Source organism: Gouania willdenowi, chromosome 4 (assembly GCF_900634775.1).
Source record: "Gouania willdenowi chromosome 4, fGouWil2.1, whole genome shotgun sequence".
Classification (NCBI taxonomy): Eukaryota; Metazoa; Chordata; class Actinopteri; order Blenniiformes; family Gobiesocidae; genus Gouania; species Gouania willdenowi.
Window position 1 is genome coordinate 7,720,499 of NC_041047.1, and position 17,263 is coordinate 7,737,761.

General features: G+C 38.6%; 1 protein-coding gene across 1 annotated transcript in view; it reads right to left on the reverse strand.

Annotated features, from left to right (window-relative positions):
• znhit6 (zinc finger HIT-type containing 6) overlaps positions 1-17,263 on the reverse strand; it is a 34,473-nt gene that overhangs the window by 3,401 nt on the left and 13,809 nt on the right. Inside the window, exons 6-9 of the mRNA XM_028443837.1 lie at positions 9,994-10,062; positions 9,833-9,913; positions 9,650-9,730; positions 967-1,091 (exon numbers count right to left, since the gene is read on the reverse strand). Coding sequence (XP_028299638.1) covers positions 967-1,091; positions 9,650-9,730; positions 9,833-9,913; positions 9,994-10,062 — 356 coding nt within the window. The remainder of the gene's footprint in view (positions 1-966; positions 1,092-9,649; positions 9,731-9,832; positions 9,914-9,993; positions 10,063-17,263) is intronic.

A 17,263-nucleotide genomic window follows, 5' to 3' on the forward strand; every position in this document is an offset into this window, starting at 1 on the left:
TGAGTGAGTGAAATGTGTGAAAGCAAAGCCTGGCAGTATTCTCTGTGTCCGGGGCCTGCCAGACTTTTAGCGATACTTTATCCCGAGGAGACACACCACGGCTTCTGTATCCTAAAGTTCTGTTATCACCTCCAGTCCAGGCTCTCTCTCTCTGTCGCACACGCACACACACACACACACACACACACACACACACACACACACACACACACACACACACACACACACACACACACACACACACACACACACACACACACACACACACACACACACACACACACACACACACACACACACACACACACACACACACACACACACACACACACACACACAAATGACCTCATTGGACATTCAGCCAGTTTGGCTGTGACAGTTTTATTGATAGAGGTGTGTGTGTGTGTGTGTGTGTGTGCGTGTGTGTGTGTGTGGAGGGTTTGTTTTTGTGACCTGACCAAAGCTGCTTGGATTCTGTTTAACCACGAGTAGGAAGAGCTCTATAAACTTCTCATTTTGATATACGCCGCTCTTCTCCAGCGCTGACATTTCTTGAACTGGAATCAAAGACTTGTGTCTTGTTTCCTCATCTCGTGTCGTTCGTCTCCACATGAGCTCAGTGTTCAACAGCGAACCTTGTCTGATCCTTTTTTTGGCCGCGGTTGTTGTTGCTGCGGCTACGTTGGTGTGTTTGATGCTGAGCAGAGTACATTGGGTTACTTTGGGGGTAGCATGTTGCCATAGTGAAAAAATACGGAAGCAGAGAGCCCCAAAGCTTCAGCTTCACAAACTAAGACATGATACAATGCTTTTGGTATTGGCAGCTGGAGAGAGGTTGGTATTTTTTGGGGTTTTGGGACTCATGTCAAATACTTACCCTTTTGTTTAGTTACAGGCAGCCAGAATTTGATCAGAAGAGAAAGAAACAATGGAGTGAGACGTGTGATAAGGAGATGGTTGTATTACCTGTTCCTTTCAGAGGAAAGTCCTCCCAATGATCTCTGAGCACCACGTGCAGCACTGGATATTCAATAAGTGTTTTGTAGCTCAGGTTATCCCTCAGGCTCTTTTGCATTTCCATTTCATGGTACCTATTTCAAATAGAAATTAAAGCACACAAGACACAAATAGACTGTTACAAGCCATTGGAACAACAGCATAATAACTAGAATATTTGCATTTCCTGTAAAAAAATGCAAGTGAGGATGCAGGTGCTGGCCCACGTTGCACGGCATTAGCATCAATCAAACAATCTATTTATACACTCTTTTACATAGTGAAAAATACACCCACCCTGTACAAACCCTGCAATAACATGATCCTAGCATTAGGACTAACCTAGCAATAGCATTACCCTAGCATTAGCACTAACCTAGCATTAGCCAAGCAATAGCAGTAACCTAGCATTAGCTAAGCATTAACCTAGAATGACCATAGCAATAGCATTAACCTAGCATTAACATTTGTCGAGCAAAAGCAATTATCCCAGCATTAACCGAGCAATAGCATTATGATTAACCTAGCATTAACATTCATCTCGCAATACCATTAACTTAGCAATAGCATTAGCCTAGGATTCACATTAATCTAGCATTAGCATTAAACGAGCATCAGCATTAACCTAGCATTAACACTAACCTAGCATTACCCAAGCAATAGCACTAACCTAGCATTAGCCAAGCATTAACCTAGCAAAAGCTTAACCTTAGTAATAAGGTTGAAAAAGGATGAAATGTGTTGAACGTAAATGTTTTGTAATTTGTTTGCAAAGATTTTAAGGTAAAAACTGGAGCAGTTCCACTTTAGCTTAACCAGCTATCCACTCTACAAATAGGATCAGAGTTCAAAAGTCAATGCAGTTTAACAAAACTCAAAACGATTAGAAGTACAAGCATAAATCTCGGGAACGATTTTGATTGCTTAATTGTCAAAAATCGGATGAACAGTGTAGGAGGAGTTAATGATCGACGGGGGAAAAAAAAAAACGGATAACAACAATCACTAATAATAATAGGAATATTTTGTGAAAATAGGCAAACTGAAAGTAGTTTTAAGTCTCCAAGCGGTTGTTTTCTAGCAACAAATAGCTCCAAACTGGCTGCTGCAGCGTTGTGTTTGCTGCTGCTGGAGGTGCATTGATCACAGAGATATTTAAAGGGATTTTTGAAACCATCACTTGGTCAAATAAAGGCACTGCACGGCAAGTCTCTCCAAATGAAACCTGACTTTGAGAGAATCAACAACATTTATCAGAAGCACGTGAGGCTGCATACTTGCCCCTCCTTTGGCTTTTCAGATGACATCAGTCTAGTCTTGTCTCAAAGAGTTCCTGTCACGCATTAGAGATGGTCATAAATCACCTGAGTAAATAGTTAACGGCATTTTTGGGAGATGAGGGCTGACTTGACTTTGAAATGGCTGTTTTTAAATACATACAGAGAACCAAGCATCCAGCATGGAGACAATAAACTTACAGGCATCATCCAAACAAGACCTTTTTGTGGTTTTCAGGTTAATAAAGGTCAGATTGTTTTGTTGAAAGCAGACAGACGCTTGCTGGATTTAATGAATTAAGAAACAAGAAAAGTTTTACATAGAAATGCTTAAAACCTGTTTGTGAAGCTTTCAAAATAAAATGACAGTCCCTATTAATTACAAGGATTATCTTTTCAAATTCAATTTAAAAATAACTTCCGTAAATAAAAAGAGGAATATTTACAAGGACTGCATCCATTAATTATGGGCTTAGCAGGAAAAACAGTTTCCATGTCATTTACTTTCATGTTCGTCTGGTGTTAAAAGGAAGCTTGCGGATGTTTTTTTTTAATTTTATTCCCCTGGATATACAAGCTAAACTGAAACACGCAGAGGAGTAAACAGTGGCATGAGAGATCGTAGCTCCCTGTGGTGTCGACCTGTTGGTTGTTAAAAACATTAGGCCTTTGTTAAAAACACTGAGGGGGGCTCAGCCAGGTAGCAAACACATCTGGTCTTTATATTGTTGTTTTGTGAAGGGGCCGACTCATACTAGAAACTGGTACTGGTTTTTATTTTCGTAAGTAGTTGGTTTGGAAGTACGGGAATAGAAATTATTATTTTTGTATCCATTAAACATGTGCAAAAACTGCAGACAGGCCTAAATTTCATTGTCACCAGCAGCTTTAATCTGCTTAATAACATTTAAAGAGTTAAACTCAGGACTTTAAAGAACTTTTTCAAACCTATTCAAAACCAATTTCATAATAAACACAAAAGGTTCAGGAAATTTTTCCCCAAATGTTTATTTCAACATAAAACATGTATTTTTGCACAACTGGCCGAGAACTGTTATTTCGTCTTTATGAAGTATTTTGTTCCCGAGTCAAGCATCAGTAATAGTTATTAGCTTTCCCGATATTAACCAATACATACTGTACATAGACCCCCATGATATACAGTATATCTCTATGGAAATACCAGGTTAAGCCTACTTCTATTGTGATTCCACTGGATGTATTTTACAAACATTATCTGTGCAAAACAACAATCATTTTTTAACTTCGGTAATGGCAAAAATGCCACAATCGCTTTGAACATGTCTCAAACAACAATACGTATCACTTTTTCAAGATCGTTGGTAAAACCGATACCGATGTCAACCGATTACATTTTATGGCAAATATCAACTGATAATACTGGTGGATTAATAATATCGCCCATCTCTAATCATTAACAGTATAACCACTGTAGCTATAACACTTGCACATGTGACTCCACTGCCTTGATCGTTTCCAACGAAATGTTTCAAACTCCATGTCGAGTTTGAAACATTTCTGGTACATAACGCACGGTGCCTCAAACATGTTACCTGGTATGTAACGGCTTTAGCCAAATGGAAATACTCATTGAATCTACATTTTTCCACAAAGTAATATGACTACTACACAAAAGACCATGCAGCTAGCTAACATATAGCATGCATCTGCTATGAGAGATCTGGCAGTGAAAAATGTCTGTTTCGTTTCCCCTATAGCGATTGCATGACGTTATTGTTAGCGGCATTCCGTAAATTTGTTTTAAATATTAAAGTTAACAATTACTTTCACATTAAAGGCTAGTAACATTGTGAAGAAAATAAATCCTGCTTACTGCGACTTTGTGAAGGCGCACAGAAACCCTGCTTCGCGAGCAGGACTTTTCAGACAGCATTTTAAGCACACAAGGGGAAAACATTTAACAGCCCATGCCTAGCCCAACTACATGTAAAATGTTCAATCAAAGAGCCACATTATCAACATTCAGAATAATGACCAATCTGAGCAATTACACAGGAAAGAACAAATAGTTTTTTTTAATCGGAAATATGTGTGTTTTTCTGTCATTCTGTGTATGTTTGTTGTTGTCTTGCTCATTATTAGGCATTTTGTGCATTTCTGTTGTCCTTTTGTGTTTTTTTCCTGTAAAATGTGTGTAATTTGGAGTCATATAGTAATTTTGCATTTTTATGGAGTCATTTTTGTGTATTTCTGTTGTCGTTTTCCTTGTTTGCTGGTGCTGTGGGCTTGCAGAGTCATTTTTTTGTGTTTTTATTTTATTTTGTGTACTTCTGTTGTAATTTTCTGTAATTTTGTATATTTTATATATTCATTTTGTGTATTTTTGTTGTCGTTTTGTGTTATTTGTAGTCATTTTGTGTATTACTATTGTCGTTTTGTTCATTTTTGTAGTAGTTGTGTATTATCTATTTTTCTTGTCCTTTGCTGTGTTTTTCTGCATTGTTGTAATTCTTTGTATTTTTTTTTTATGTATTCTTGCCTTTGTTTTGTGTATTTTGTCATTTTGTACGTTTACTTTGGACCGTAAAAAATTGGACCGAGGGCCGGATGTCGCCCCCGGCCCGCCAGTTATCCAGATCTGCTCTAAGGCGTGAGATAAAGACATGCCTGAATTCTACACCAAAAAATGTAACAACAAGTGAGCACAAAAGGCATTAAGAGCTAATTAAGAAGCGTTTGTAAAAGCTAAAACTAGAGGATCAACAAACAATGTCTTTCACATAATATTTGGAATGAGGTGATATTTTTTGACTCTCATTAAGTATTAAATTAGAAACTAGCAGTTAGGACTATTGAGTCATTTCAGTCTACAAAACCTCGTCTGCATTACAACCCGATTCTCCTTGTACTCATATTTTGACAAATTCCAACTTGTAGGTTGATCTCGGGGCTATTACATTTAGTATTGAAAATTAATGTAGGATAAAAATGGTCGAAACAATAATGACTCCAGACTATGCCAAAGAAAACACTCCATTATTCAACTGCAAAGGCTGACAGGGACAAACATGGGGTAACCATAACACCTAGTCATTTAGATACACACTGCTGTTATGCTTTGCTATCTTAGTAACAATACCCAACACAGATGCCAGCTCTGCAGGAGACCCGAGGAAGTATCCAGCGGACGCACAACTAATTTGAACGTAGCTTCAGGGAGAGCGGAAAGGAGCAGCTCAGGAAATGTGAAAGAAAGGGAAACGGAGAAAGACAGAAACTCAACGCACATGCAGGAGAGTGTTTTTTAAGATTAAGAGATTTCAGAGGAATGGAAGCGATATGAGGCAGAGGGACATCGATTTAAAAAAACAAATAAACACATAAAAAAAGACCAGATTCTTGGCCGTCTTTTGCAGCATGAGAATGGTGGGCGTGTTTAGTTGAGCTCATGGGATCCTGATTGGAGAGGGTTAATTGCTCCCTGAATAACAACATACCGTGCTACACATTGTAGGAGGTGCTGGCAAACTACCTTCCAGTAGCCATGACGACCGCAAACCATGTCTTCACAACAATAATATTAATAATACCGTTGAAAATTAGAAGTTTTCTTCCAAGACTTGCATTAGTCAAAGGCGAGAGGCCCATGTTTGGTTGAAAGGCTTTGACCTTACATGGAGGCCTGAAATGAGGCCCTCTCCTCTTATTAGAGCTATAATCTGTGGTCACGGCCCCATTATATAACTGCACTTTATGAATGCAAGTGAATAACATCCATCCTACTTTCACTGCAATAAAATGCTTCCCATTAAAGGTGGACAAAAAAGCTCTACTGAAAAATGTAATTACAAACTTTCTGGACTTTCTGAACTTTATGAAACTGGTTAGAGAGAGAGTTGTGACAACGGAAGTTGGAAATAAGCTCAAATAGTTCACGGAAGTTATTGGCGGCCAATTCGAATCCATTAATTTCGAGTGACATAACTGGGATTTTAAGTAATTTGTCGTCAATAACCGCATTGATTTACGAATGGGACATGAGAGGGGGGAGGGGCGTATGAGCCGCACGCACACAGCCGTTTTGAGAGAGAGTTGCGACAACGGAAGTTTGAAATAGACTCAAATAGTTTCCGGAAGTTATTGGCCGGCAATGGCAGCGGCTGTGCTCAAAGCGAAACATGCACATTTCTCTGTGAACACGGCATTATAAACGCTGATATTTTCACCACGTGTTTATAACCTAATGCGCACCTTGGATGTACATGAGTTTTTTTGGCCGAAGTAGGGTTAAGGACAGGGGATGCTCCGGGACATTTGTTATCCATTTGCTTAAGTCCAGCAAGCATTGGTGCAAACTTTATTTATGAATTTATCATGTGCATGTCCCATAGATTAAAACCAGGGAAATCAAACACTATTTTACTTTGCCCCCGCAAACTAACCCCTTTATAACACTACAGAGTACAGAGTATGTACACCTCTTTGTACATCCAACCTTCAAACACATACTCATTTGGCCATAATTGACAACTCTACTTAAGCTCCCACTATATGAATACATACTTCTGACAGGCACTGTACTAGTACTAAGACTAAAAATCAGTTTTATGTATCACTTTATGTGTTTCTCACACTTGAGCTTTAGACTAAATGTATAGATTGTTAAAGTTAGTCACCGGCTATAATAAGTGTAAGTGTAAAGCAGTGCTTCTAATATGAGAGTACGTGTGCCCCTGGGGGTACGCACTGGGGGGGGGGGGAGAGAGAAAAATTAACAAATGAAAGAACTAAAAATATGAGGTTTTATAATGTTTATTTTTAGTTAAAAATGATAATCATAATAATAATGATGGAAATTATCTTGATTAAAACATGAACTGAACAGTCTTGGTCCCACACAATGCTGGAGATGACAGGAAATGATAAAAACTATAGATATAAATCTGTTCAGGAAGCTGTAGATACTGTTTCTTCCACTTATATACAAAATGAGATTCTTTAAAATGTGTGTTAACGCTTTCATTCTGTTATTATGCTCTACAGTTTTATTTTTCATAGTATTCTGAGCAAAATGTAGTCGAACAAAAGGGGGTACGTACATTCAGAAATAAGGGAAATGGGGTACTTGAGCCTAAAATGTTTGAGAACCATTGGTCTAAAGCATAGGCGTTTCTGGCTATAGGCAGACTATGCAATGGCATAGGGCCACAAAGTGGATTCCTCTAAAGAGACACAATGAAGATGTGTGGTGTCAGAATTAAGTGTTTTAGAGACTCTGTGGAAGGTGTAGATTACATGATAATGGCCTGACGCGCCTGTTGAACATTTGCCCATCCCCACCCTCATTTTTCACCAAGCCCCCTCCATATGTTGTCATCGAATATAAACCGTGGGCTTCAAGGGAGCAGGCTCCCTCCCTCATCTGTGAACACACGAGTGTGTTTTTTAGAGCCGAGGGGTGGGAGGCATTATGACTTCTCATCTTGGCCGAGGAGTAGTGAGTATGAGCTCTGAGGAGCATCAGTCACTCCACGACTGAGTGGATGTGGAAGACGGCCAAAATATCTACAAGTAGGTGAAGCAAATTGGTGCCATCATTACCTCCGCCTCTGAGGCCCAGAGGGAAACAAAAAACAGAGAGAGAAGTGGGAGGCGAGAGCACACATGGAAATTACAGCCGATTTCTCTTGTACGACGTCGGAACCCAAGTAGTGGGAGGAGAAGCCTCTCCATCGATGCTGCCAAGAGTCAACGTATGTTTGCAGGAATTTACAAGCTGCTGATGTCATGTTTGAAAATTCATTAAGCGGAGTACTTACAAAAAAAGAAGAGGAAGAAAAAAAGAATCTGTTGTGTATGGCAAGCCTGAGCAAAAGGTCAGCTCAGACACAGGAGCTGGATGCCTGAAGTATCACGAGACTGTGACACACTTTTAAATGTTTTAGTTTACAGCAATTAAAGCATGTTTTTAAAAAGAAACGTAAAAAAACAGAGGCATTAGGACAGTGAAGTCAGACTTGGTCCAGATGAGTCACCAGGGGCAAATAAATCAATGCACAAACCTTTTCAATAATGACACGCTAATTATTTCAAAACAATAACAAACAAACAATATAAAAGATAACCATACGTCCTATACATCGGATTAAAGTGTTCCAACTATAACTAAAGAAAACCTATTAAAATACTAGAACTATATATTGAAACATTTATTGATTATTGATTTGTAGGTGAAATGTAATCATCCTGCAGGCATGTCAGCATTGTACTAGCATTTTCTAAACCGTGGTCCGGGGACCACTTGTGGTTCCTGTGTGCCCCCTAGTGGTCACTGAGATTAGAGAGTAAATAGCCACAGTTTGAAAAGTAATTGCCTACAACATTTGTGTGTTACCGAGAATTCAGTCAACGCATTCAGTTCAAGATGTAAATAACATTCGTTTTGGGTTTTTTGACATTAATGAGAGTGTGTGTTTTATGCATTTTATGCCAAGGCGTACGTGGTCTTAAGGCAGGGATGTTAAATTAATTTCAGTTCAGGGGCCAAATATGGACCAGTTTGAGTTTAAGTGGGCCACAGATTTTAGGTGGGAAAAAGAGCAAATTCAACATTAATGTGCCCTGGTTTGCACTTTCACATATAAAGTATATATAAATGATAAAAGTATGTGAGTATATCAGTCTATGCAGGATTTTCACTTGAATTTCCCTGATTTTGCAAATTCAGGGAATTTTCAAGGAACAATTTGAAGAAAATTTGCCAACATTTTGGAATGTTGGCAAATTTTGTGTGTGTGTGAAATAAAAAGTGGAAAACTGAGCTCTGCAAATATTGTGGATTTTATTTGAATATTTGTTTTTGAAGATATTTACAACTGAATTAGTTGGTCATTTTCACTTTCTCCAGTGGGCCAAATTTGATGCTCTAAAGGGCCGGATTTGGTCCCTGAGTCTTCAGTTTAACGGATTTGCTAAAGTGTATTGAACTATGTAAAAAGAAAAAAAGAATAAGTGACGAACAAAATATTGTGAACCTTTGTTGACCAACATTTTAAAGCAGAATAACTAATCTTATTGTTTTGTGTTCGTAGTTCAGCTTTTTTCATGCGTGTATCACTTTTGTGGTGGGAAATGTTTAAAATAAAACCAAGGTTTTTCATTCTTCCAAATTAGAATCTGTTTGACAATGTTTTCCCTTTATAATATCTATGTTCCATCTACCTCTGCAAGGTGTAAACTGGCTTGTAAATCCAAATGTATGAAAGATTGATTGAGTTTAAATGAATTTATCACTTCACTTGACTTAAGCAGCTATTAACTAAACATACGTCAGTTTTAATCAATAACGTACATCGATAGGGAATGACGTGAGTGAGAGAAGAAACGAGGGTTACCTCACAGAGTTCCCCTTCCTTCCCTCTGCTTTCATAAAAACTTTAATGTGATTAAATGGGGTCAGCGCATACATCTTCAACCTGGCAACAAATCAACACAAAACACAAGACAAAACTAAACAAATGAAGTCAAGTAATGAGAACACGATCATTGCAGCAACCGGAAGAACAACAAACTCTCACCTTTGACGTTTCACAGGGTCAGACTCAGTTGGGTGAATATAAGCATTCAAGATCTGCTCCAAAGTGTGAGTGTCAGGCACCCTGGAACAGCAAAGCAATCACACGTCAGATCGGGATTTCAGTGGCTTTGTTGAGATTTACTAAAGTGGTGATGGTTTTACCTCCTTTGGGAGAACTCCGAGCTGCTTTGAGGAAACACGAGCTTCAGGTGCCACAGGAACTTTTTCTCTCTGAATGAAAAACAGAGAAATGCACGTTTATCAGCTTCATTTGATCAAAAGCAGAAGAGCGTAATGCTTTTGCTTGGACATGGACAGATGAGCTCATCAGTGCTGTTATTGCATTTCCCCTCACAGGGAAAACATAAAGGTCCTCGTTTGGATTCAACACATGACATGGATTCATGCTCAATCTGCCCGAGACAATACAGCAGGTTGCTTCCAAGGGTTTGTTCATCAGTGGACACTGCTGTGTTTGTTTATAAAAGAGGGAAAAGAAGGTCACCATGGCGACCATGACATAATAGCTCAATACTAGGACAGCAGCTGGTTGATATCACAAACTGATCACTTCTTAGGGTTCCAGAGACTATTAGACAAGGTTGGGGATCTGAGTTGCTGGGTGTGTTTTACAAGCAAACACTTATTCCCAGAACAGCTGCATTATTTATTAAAAAAAAAACAAAAAAAACAAGTAATATCTCAAAGTACTTTTTCATAATCATATATATTGATTTAAAGCAGAGGCGGGCAAATTTATGACAGCAGGGGCCACAAAAACATGACTGTCTGATCCGAGGGCCACATTATCAACATTCATGTCAGCATTTAGAATAATGACCAATCTGAACATTAATAAACCTCTTAATGACCCACGTCACGAGTGATGTCACAACTCAAGCTGGAGGCAAAAACAGGAAACGCCACTGGCTAAAGACTGTGGAGGATAGTAATGTTACAGCTGTGTTTGGGTGCCAGAATAGGAGGAATAACGTTAGTGGACGTAAATTAAAGTTCTATAGAATTCCAGCGGACACTCGTGCTCAGAAAAAATGAAAACATTTGTGGTTTTGCTTCCAGGCTAAGCCCCGCCCAACAAAATACATCACAATTTTTACAAACAATCAAAGAGTCTATACAGCAAAGAACAAATGGTTTTGTCTTTTAAATGAGTTTCTAGCATTTTCATGTTTTTGGAGTTCTTTTGTGTCTTTCCCTGTCATTTTCTTGTTATTCATTATGTGAGTTTTTGTTATAATTTTGTGTGTTTTTGTTGTCATTTTGTGTATTTTTTTATGGTTGATTTAGGCATTTTTGGAGTCATTTTCTGTATTTTTGTGTTTGTTTTGTGGGTTTTTCTGTCATTTTCTCTCTCTTTGGAGTCATTTTGTATACGTGTTGTCCTTGGAGTCTTTGTTGTCATTCTGTGTGTTTTTCTTTCATTTTTTTAAGTTTTGTTGTCGAGTTGAGCCTTTTTGGAGTCATTGTCTGTATTTTTCTGTCAGTTTATCAGTCCTTAGAGTCATTTTGGATATGGTTTTTGTTTGGGTGTCTTTGTCATCAATTTGAGTATTTTATGAGTCATTTGCGCATTTTTAGAACCTTTGTCTGTTTTAGTTGTTACTTTCTGTACTTTTACTGACACTTTATTCAACTTCATTGACACATTTGGAGGATTTATTTTGGAGGGCCGCCAGTTGCTCATGTCTGATTTAAAGCAACAATCTCTCTGATAACTTTTATTGGAAGGTCTACAACAACCTTTACAGGTAGAATTCCTGTTTTGACGATAAAACGGAGAAAAGCACAGAAAGCATGTTTTGCAAAAGGAACAAAAAACGACCTCTGTCACACACATCAAAAGTCTTCTCCTTCATAGAACTATCCCCTCCATGCTTGTATAACTACAAGACGAGCATTGACCATTACCGCTGACTTTTACCAAGTATGGGGAGCAGCCGATTCCTCAAACCTTTCTTCAGTGAGTGGACAGGAGCCTTGATGGCTCTTGAGGACAAAGATGAAACACATCCTCTCCGTGACTCAAAGCTTAATTGTAAGGCAGCCATTAGAAAGCCTGTCATTAGAACTTTCATGCTTTCTAAAAGCAGCTTGGCACATATTGGTGGTTTCTTTTGGTACAGTAATATACAAAATCTGGAGAAGTTGGAGATATTTCAACCAAGTAGGGGAGCTCTGGATAAATACAGCTGCATCTACACACGCTCAAGTCTAACAGGTTGCAGATGAAGCAGGCAGATCCAATATCTTCTTTTACATCTTAAGTGTATGTGGTTAGTAACTCAAAATTTGTACCTAATGTGCTAAATATAATAGTAAAGAGTTGAGCTAAATAGAAATGACGAATAATGAACTGGTTCCAAAGTGAATAACTGGACAAAGCCTTGTTAAAATGGACAGAGGTCTATTGCAAAAGAGCTTGAACAAATCTTTCATAATGGGTATGGAAGGAAAGTACTAAAGGATGATGAGATGAGTGGTGATGGGACAACAAGGCTGGACTCTAAGTGCTGACTTCCTGGAGCCAGATACCACAGGTACCTCCAGCAGTCATGTCAAGGTCATCCTTTCAAGAGCCAGGGCTGCTTTGTTGGCAGACGGTGAACAACACCCGAGGTAGGCGGTCATTATGATTTGGCACATCATCGTAGAACCATCCAGTGAGCAGCGCATGATGCTGAAAATTAGTGACAGGATGTTTTTGATTATGTGGGGTTCTAACCTGAAGACTAATTGGACTGTACTTGGAAGCTTCTTGTGACATGTGTGAGAGAGTAGGGCATTAGCTGTTCAAAATGACTTCAACAAGCTAAAAGAATAAACAAAACATCTTAAATTACAACAGCTGGAGCTGGAGTTTTTTCCACAACTGCGACATGAACAGCTGTAACGTTTGGTTGAAATTAATTAAAGCTGGAAAATTATTTTTTTTACTAGATAAAGACATTGTGTAGGCCTTGTATAATAATAAATCTTTGCAAAAGTTTCGCACATTGCATTGTGGGATTTGGAGTTCTGTAGATAAATGCTAAGAAGTGTTTTTACTTCATTAGCACTATGATGTGTTGTTTTTACCCATAAAAACACTGCTAAAGTGCCTTACAAACACATTTCTGGAGTTTTCATTGACTGAAAGTTTTTCCAAAACAATGGTGAATGTTTATTTCGGGGCTGAGGTGATATCACAGGGAATACTGGGATCAAAGAGTGTTCAACCAATCACCTTCCTCCTTGTCTGACAAAAACACAATAAATCACAGTAAGAATGAAGTTAAAACACTTCTATGCATCCGTTTAAGGGAATCCACATCCCAAGATGCAATGCGCCAAAGTTTTCGACACGTCAGTAGGAGAATGTTTACGGTGGAAATGAAAATACATTTTTGAACAGCAATTTTAAATCTTTTCAATCTTTTTTTTTTGAGCAGATCATCTTTGATTTATTGATCTTTTAAAAAAAACAAAAGTGTGTCCAGCAGCTTTCATTGCTTTCAGTGGGTGGCAGTAAGTATCACAATGAGACTTCAATATGGCGCACTAACAGCACCATAACTCACAAAAAAAAGGCAGTTTTTTTTAAAAGGTACAAGGGAAAGAAACATGACTGAGTGCATGGAAGAAGAACTCTCTAAGGTCACCACACAGCATGCGATAAAATTCTAATTTGTTTGCCAGACAAATTCCCGCATATTCCCACTTTTGTCTGAGTTTCGTCAGCGTGTTCATGCCCATCTGTGTGCAGGTATGCATATGTTTGTGCGTGCGAGTAAAAAGAGGTGGAGCACCAGGTGTGAGGCCATTATTCTGACATTACACCTTATGGAAAATATGTCTTTCAATGGAAACTGAGCTTGGCCAGTAATTCATGCAATCATTTTGGGCAAGACCACAATGCATACCTGGGATAGAGAACAACATGCATTGCTGGGAAGAAAAGAAAGGAGGGAAGAGCAGGAAAAAAATGATTTAAAATAGAAGTTCCAGACAGTCGAGGATGACTGCTTTGAATATCAGAATTTTTCTAAAATATTCAGCTCCCACTATGTGGGAGTTACTGAATAACAGTGAGTGGGAGGAGAAAACCGAGGTGAAAAGACCAAGTAGTTATGCAGGAATGTTTTTTCGGGGATTTCTTTAGAAAGATAATTACCTTTATAGAAAAAGTGTTGCCTCTTACCTCACCTGGTATGGTCCTGTTCAAAATATCAAACTCTTTCAAAAATACTGTAAAAAAATGAGAATTAAAAAAGTATCGCCATTTGGTGGTTGTTTTTAGATTGGTGTGTAAAAAGTGGATTAACATTATTTACAGTATTTAACGTATATATATATATATATATATATATATATATATATATATATATATATAAAGAGCTGTGAGCTATTGTTTCAACCTCAAACAATTACTAGGCACAAAAAATATATACATATCTTGAACTGTCAATGTTTTTGAAAACCTTTTTTGTTTTCTTTTTTTACACAGCCAATATAGATTACTACAGATAGCCAATCACAGGCTTGCACTCATTGCGGGACTTTTACTCACAGGCACGCCCTGTCACTCCCTAGGTCAGTGGTTCACAAACTGTGGTGCGCCACCTAGGGTTGACATGTCATCATGACAGCTGGTGGGGGGCAGAGACTAGAATGGTCTTGCTGAACCTTGAGCTTAAAAAAAAGAAAACGCGTTTTTTGCACTGAGCGTTATTACTGTTTTAAAATATTAAAATAAACATTTTTTTAATCAAATTTGAATTTTTAACTTTCCATCAACCTTTTTTTGTCGCGATAGAGGGGCCCTGCAAGTTTTTCCATTCTTAAAAGGGGGGCGCAGCAGAAAAAGTTTGGGAACCAATGCACTAGCTACTCTTTTCTTGGCATTTCATTTTGCTATTCTGGGGGTCTTCCTGGGTGTCAGTAGTACATTGGCTTTAACCCTGTCGCGTCATTAATCTTTGTGATGAAGACCCTACCTCGCCCAGGCCCGGTTGTTGGAAGTTACTCTTCGTTGACTCTGCAACATCTACTTTTTACGGTAAATGGTTGTTAACCCTAGCCCAACCTCACGAATGGGGAATTTGGGGATCACCCTTCGACCTGTTCGGCATGGGTAGTCCTAACGGGAGAATACAGCTCCAGCCGATATAGCTCTAGGAGTCACTGGGACACGCAAACCTCCCCACCATTCGTAAGACTGTGAAGTGGGGGATGGAAAGGCCATGCATTACAGAAGCCTGCAAACAACATCAAACGGCAGGCTCTTATCTGGATCCCAAATGGGAGAATGAAAAGAGGAATAGTTGGAGAAGGGTTCTAGAAAGCGAGGTTCAGGGATTAGGAATGAGTTAGTCTGAAATTGGAAGGCGAGCCCAGGATTATATAAATTGCAGGAAACTCGTCGATGGCCTATGCCCTGCAGGGGGCGATAGCCTAAGTAAAGTTAGGATGTCTGGGTAAGAAAATAATCAGAAACACTGAATGTTGTTTCCATAACAGATCAAATGGAAATGGTCCCAGGCGTATCAATAGTTGCATTAATAGCCTTTTATTTAGTTACTAAATTACCTGTTAAAATAAGATGATCTTAATTTCTCATGTTGTACAAAAATGCTCTCCCGTGATCACACCCAGTGCACATCTATTTTCTCATCAACAGCATGTTTTGCCTTTTAACATGGACGTGCTGAAATGCAATTGAATTCATTATTAAACACTGTAGACTGGGAAATGTCTGCATCAGTTAGTGAGCTAAATAGAAAAAGAAAACAGGCCGTGGGGAAAGATGGATGAATTCATTACCAGGGACACGAGCTTGTGATTAGGTAAATGACTGGTGTTGCTTTTGCCATCAACGCTAAGGAAAGCAAGGAGTCCGACTCGTGGTCTGGCAGAAGGAGCTGAAATCAATCTAATAGGATCAGAGATTGGACGGACCCAACAAAAATACTAGTGCTACATGTGAGAACATGTATCCCACATTTCCAAGCAGATGTTTCGGTGGCGAGAAGTTTGCTGTGTTGGGTTGGAGTGGAGTCAATGGTGTATGAAATCAGACATGAAGAATTCACGACTGCAGGTGAAGAAACAAATCATCTCAGTGTAGGAGCTTAAGCTCAGGATTTGAAGAAATAATGTTGCCTCATGACATATTTTCTGAGCCATGATCACATTCTGGCCAGACGGAAAAATCCGAGAGGTTTGATGTTTATCAGATAATTAGAAACATATTATAGAGAAAAAAACATAGGGAGCCATATTTTTGATTATTTGTTGATCCTTTTTTTGGACAAAAATCTGTCTAGATGCTGATCATTAGTGCTTGGATATTATAACCTTTGACAATTGCAAACTGGTGATGATGACGTCAGGGGTCATTTTGTCATACACATAAGTCAGACTTGTTCTGAGTGTGCACCAGTACAAAGGTTTGACGTTATATCGACACAATCATTGTTACATTAATTGCTGTTGTTTTCTGTTGGCTGCGTACCACTGTGTTGTGTATCGACGACATTAGACGCTGGGCGGTTCCTGCATCAAAGGATTATTTTTCAAAAACAAACCTAAAGGTGACACGAAGGAAAGCCGATCATTAGGATTGGGCATCGAGTATCGATTGGTCCCAGGGCTAACTTTCCGATTCTCCTGGAATCCTTCAAAGTCTTAAATTAAATACCCAGTCCACCGACAGAAAGAAGTAGCCACTGAACACCACCAAAGAAGAATCCACTGGAAGAGTTTGCGTTGCCGTGCAACCATGAACAATGTGTGGTGGAACTGCTTCTGATATCATGCTGTACCTGCTGCTGGTGGGTTGTACAAGTTATTGCCTATTGTATGTTAGATATTCTGCACTAGGTTAGCACATCAGCATGTTTAAATAACTGTAGCACCAGACACTAACAATATGTGTAAATGTGTTTACATTAAAATGAAGCTCTCACAAAATAAAAAATTAATAATATTTCTATTCAAGTTCATAGATTTGATATTTATACACGAGTTGAAATTAGATAAGATTTAAATTCCATAACATTTTGGAGGGGGTCCGGATCAATATACTGATTCTGGATCAGTTTAAATAATAGAAAAATCCTTATTTCTCACCACTGTCAAAATTTCAGAAATTCATATCTCGATTCATAATTAACTGATCTTGATTAATTTGACTCAGTTATATCGGGTTGTTTCCTTAGATGTTTCCTGAACAAAAATATGAAACCGATATCCAACTATTAGAAATCCTATCACACATAGCGTGTTGTGTCTTTCTGGTACAAGTTCTAACATCAGTCTCCAATTTGAATGTGAATATAATCTCAGGGTCAGGAGTAATGACTGTTTGTTCTACTGATGAAATAGCTGGGAGGTTTTGCTGTAGGTGACTATGAACACTGACTCTGCTCTGCAT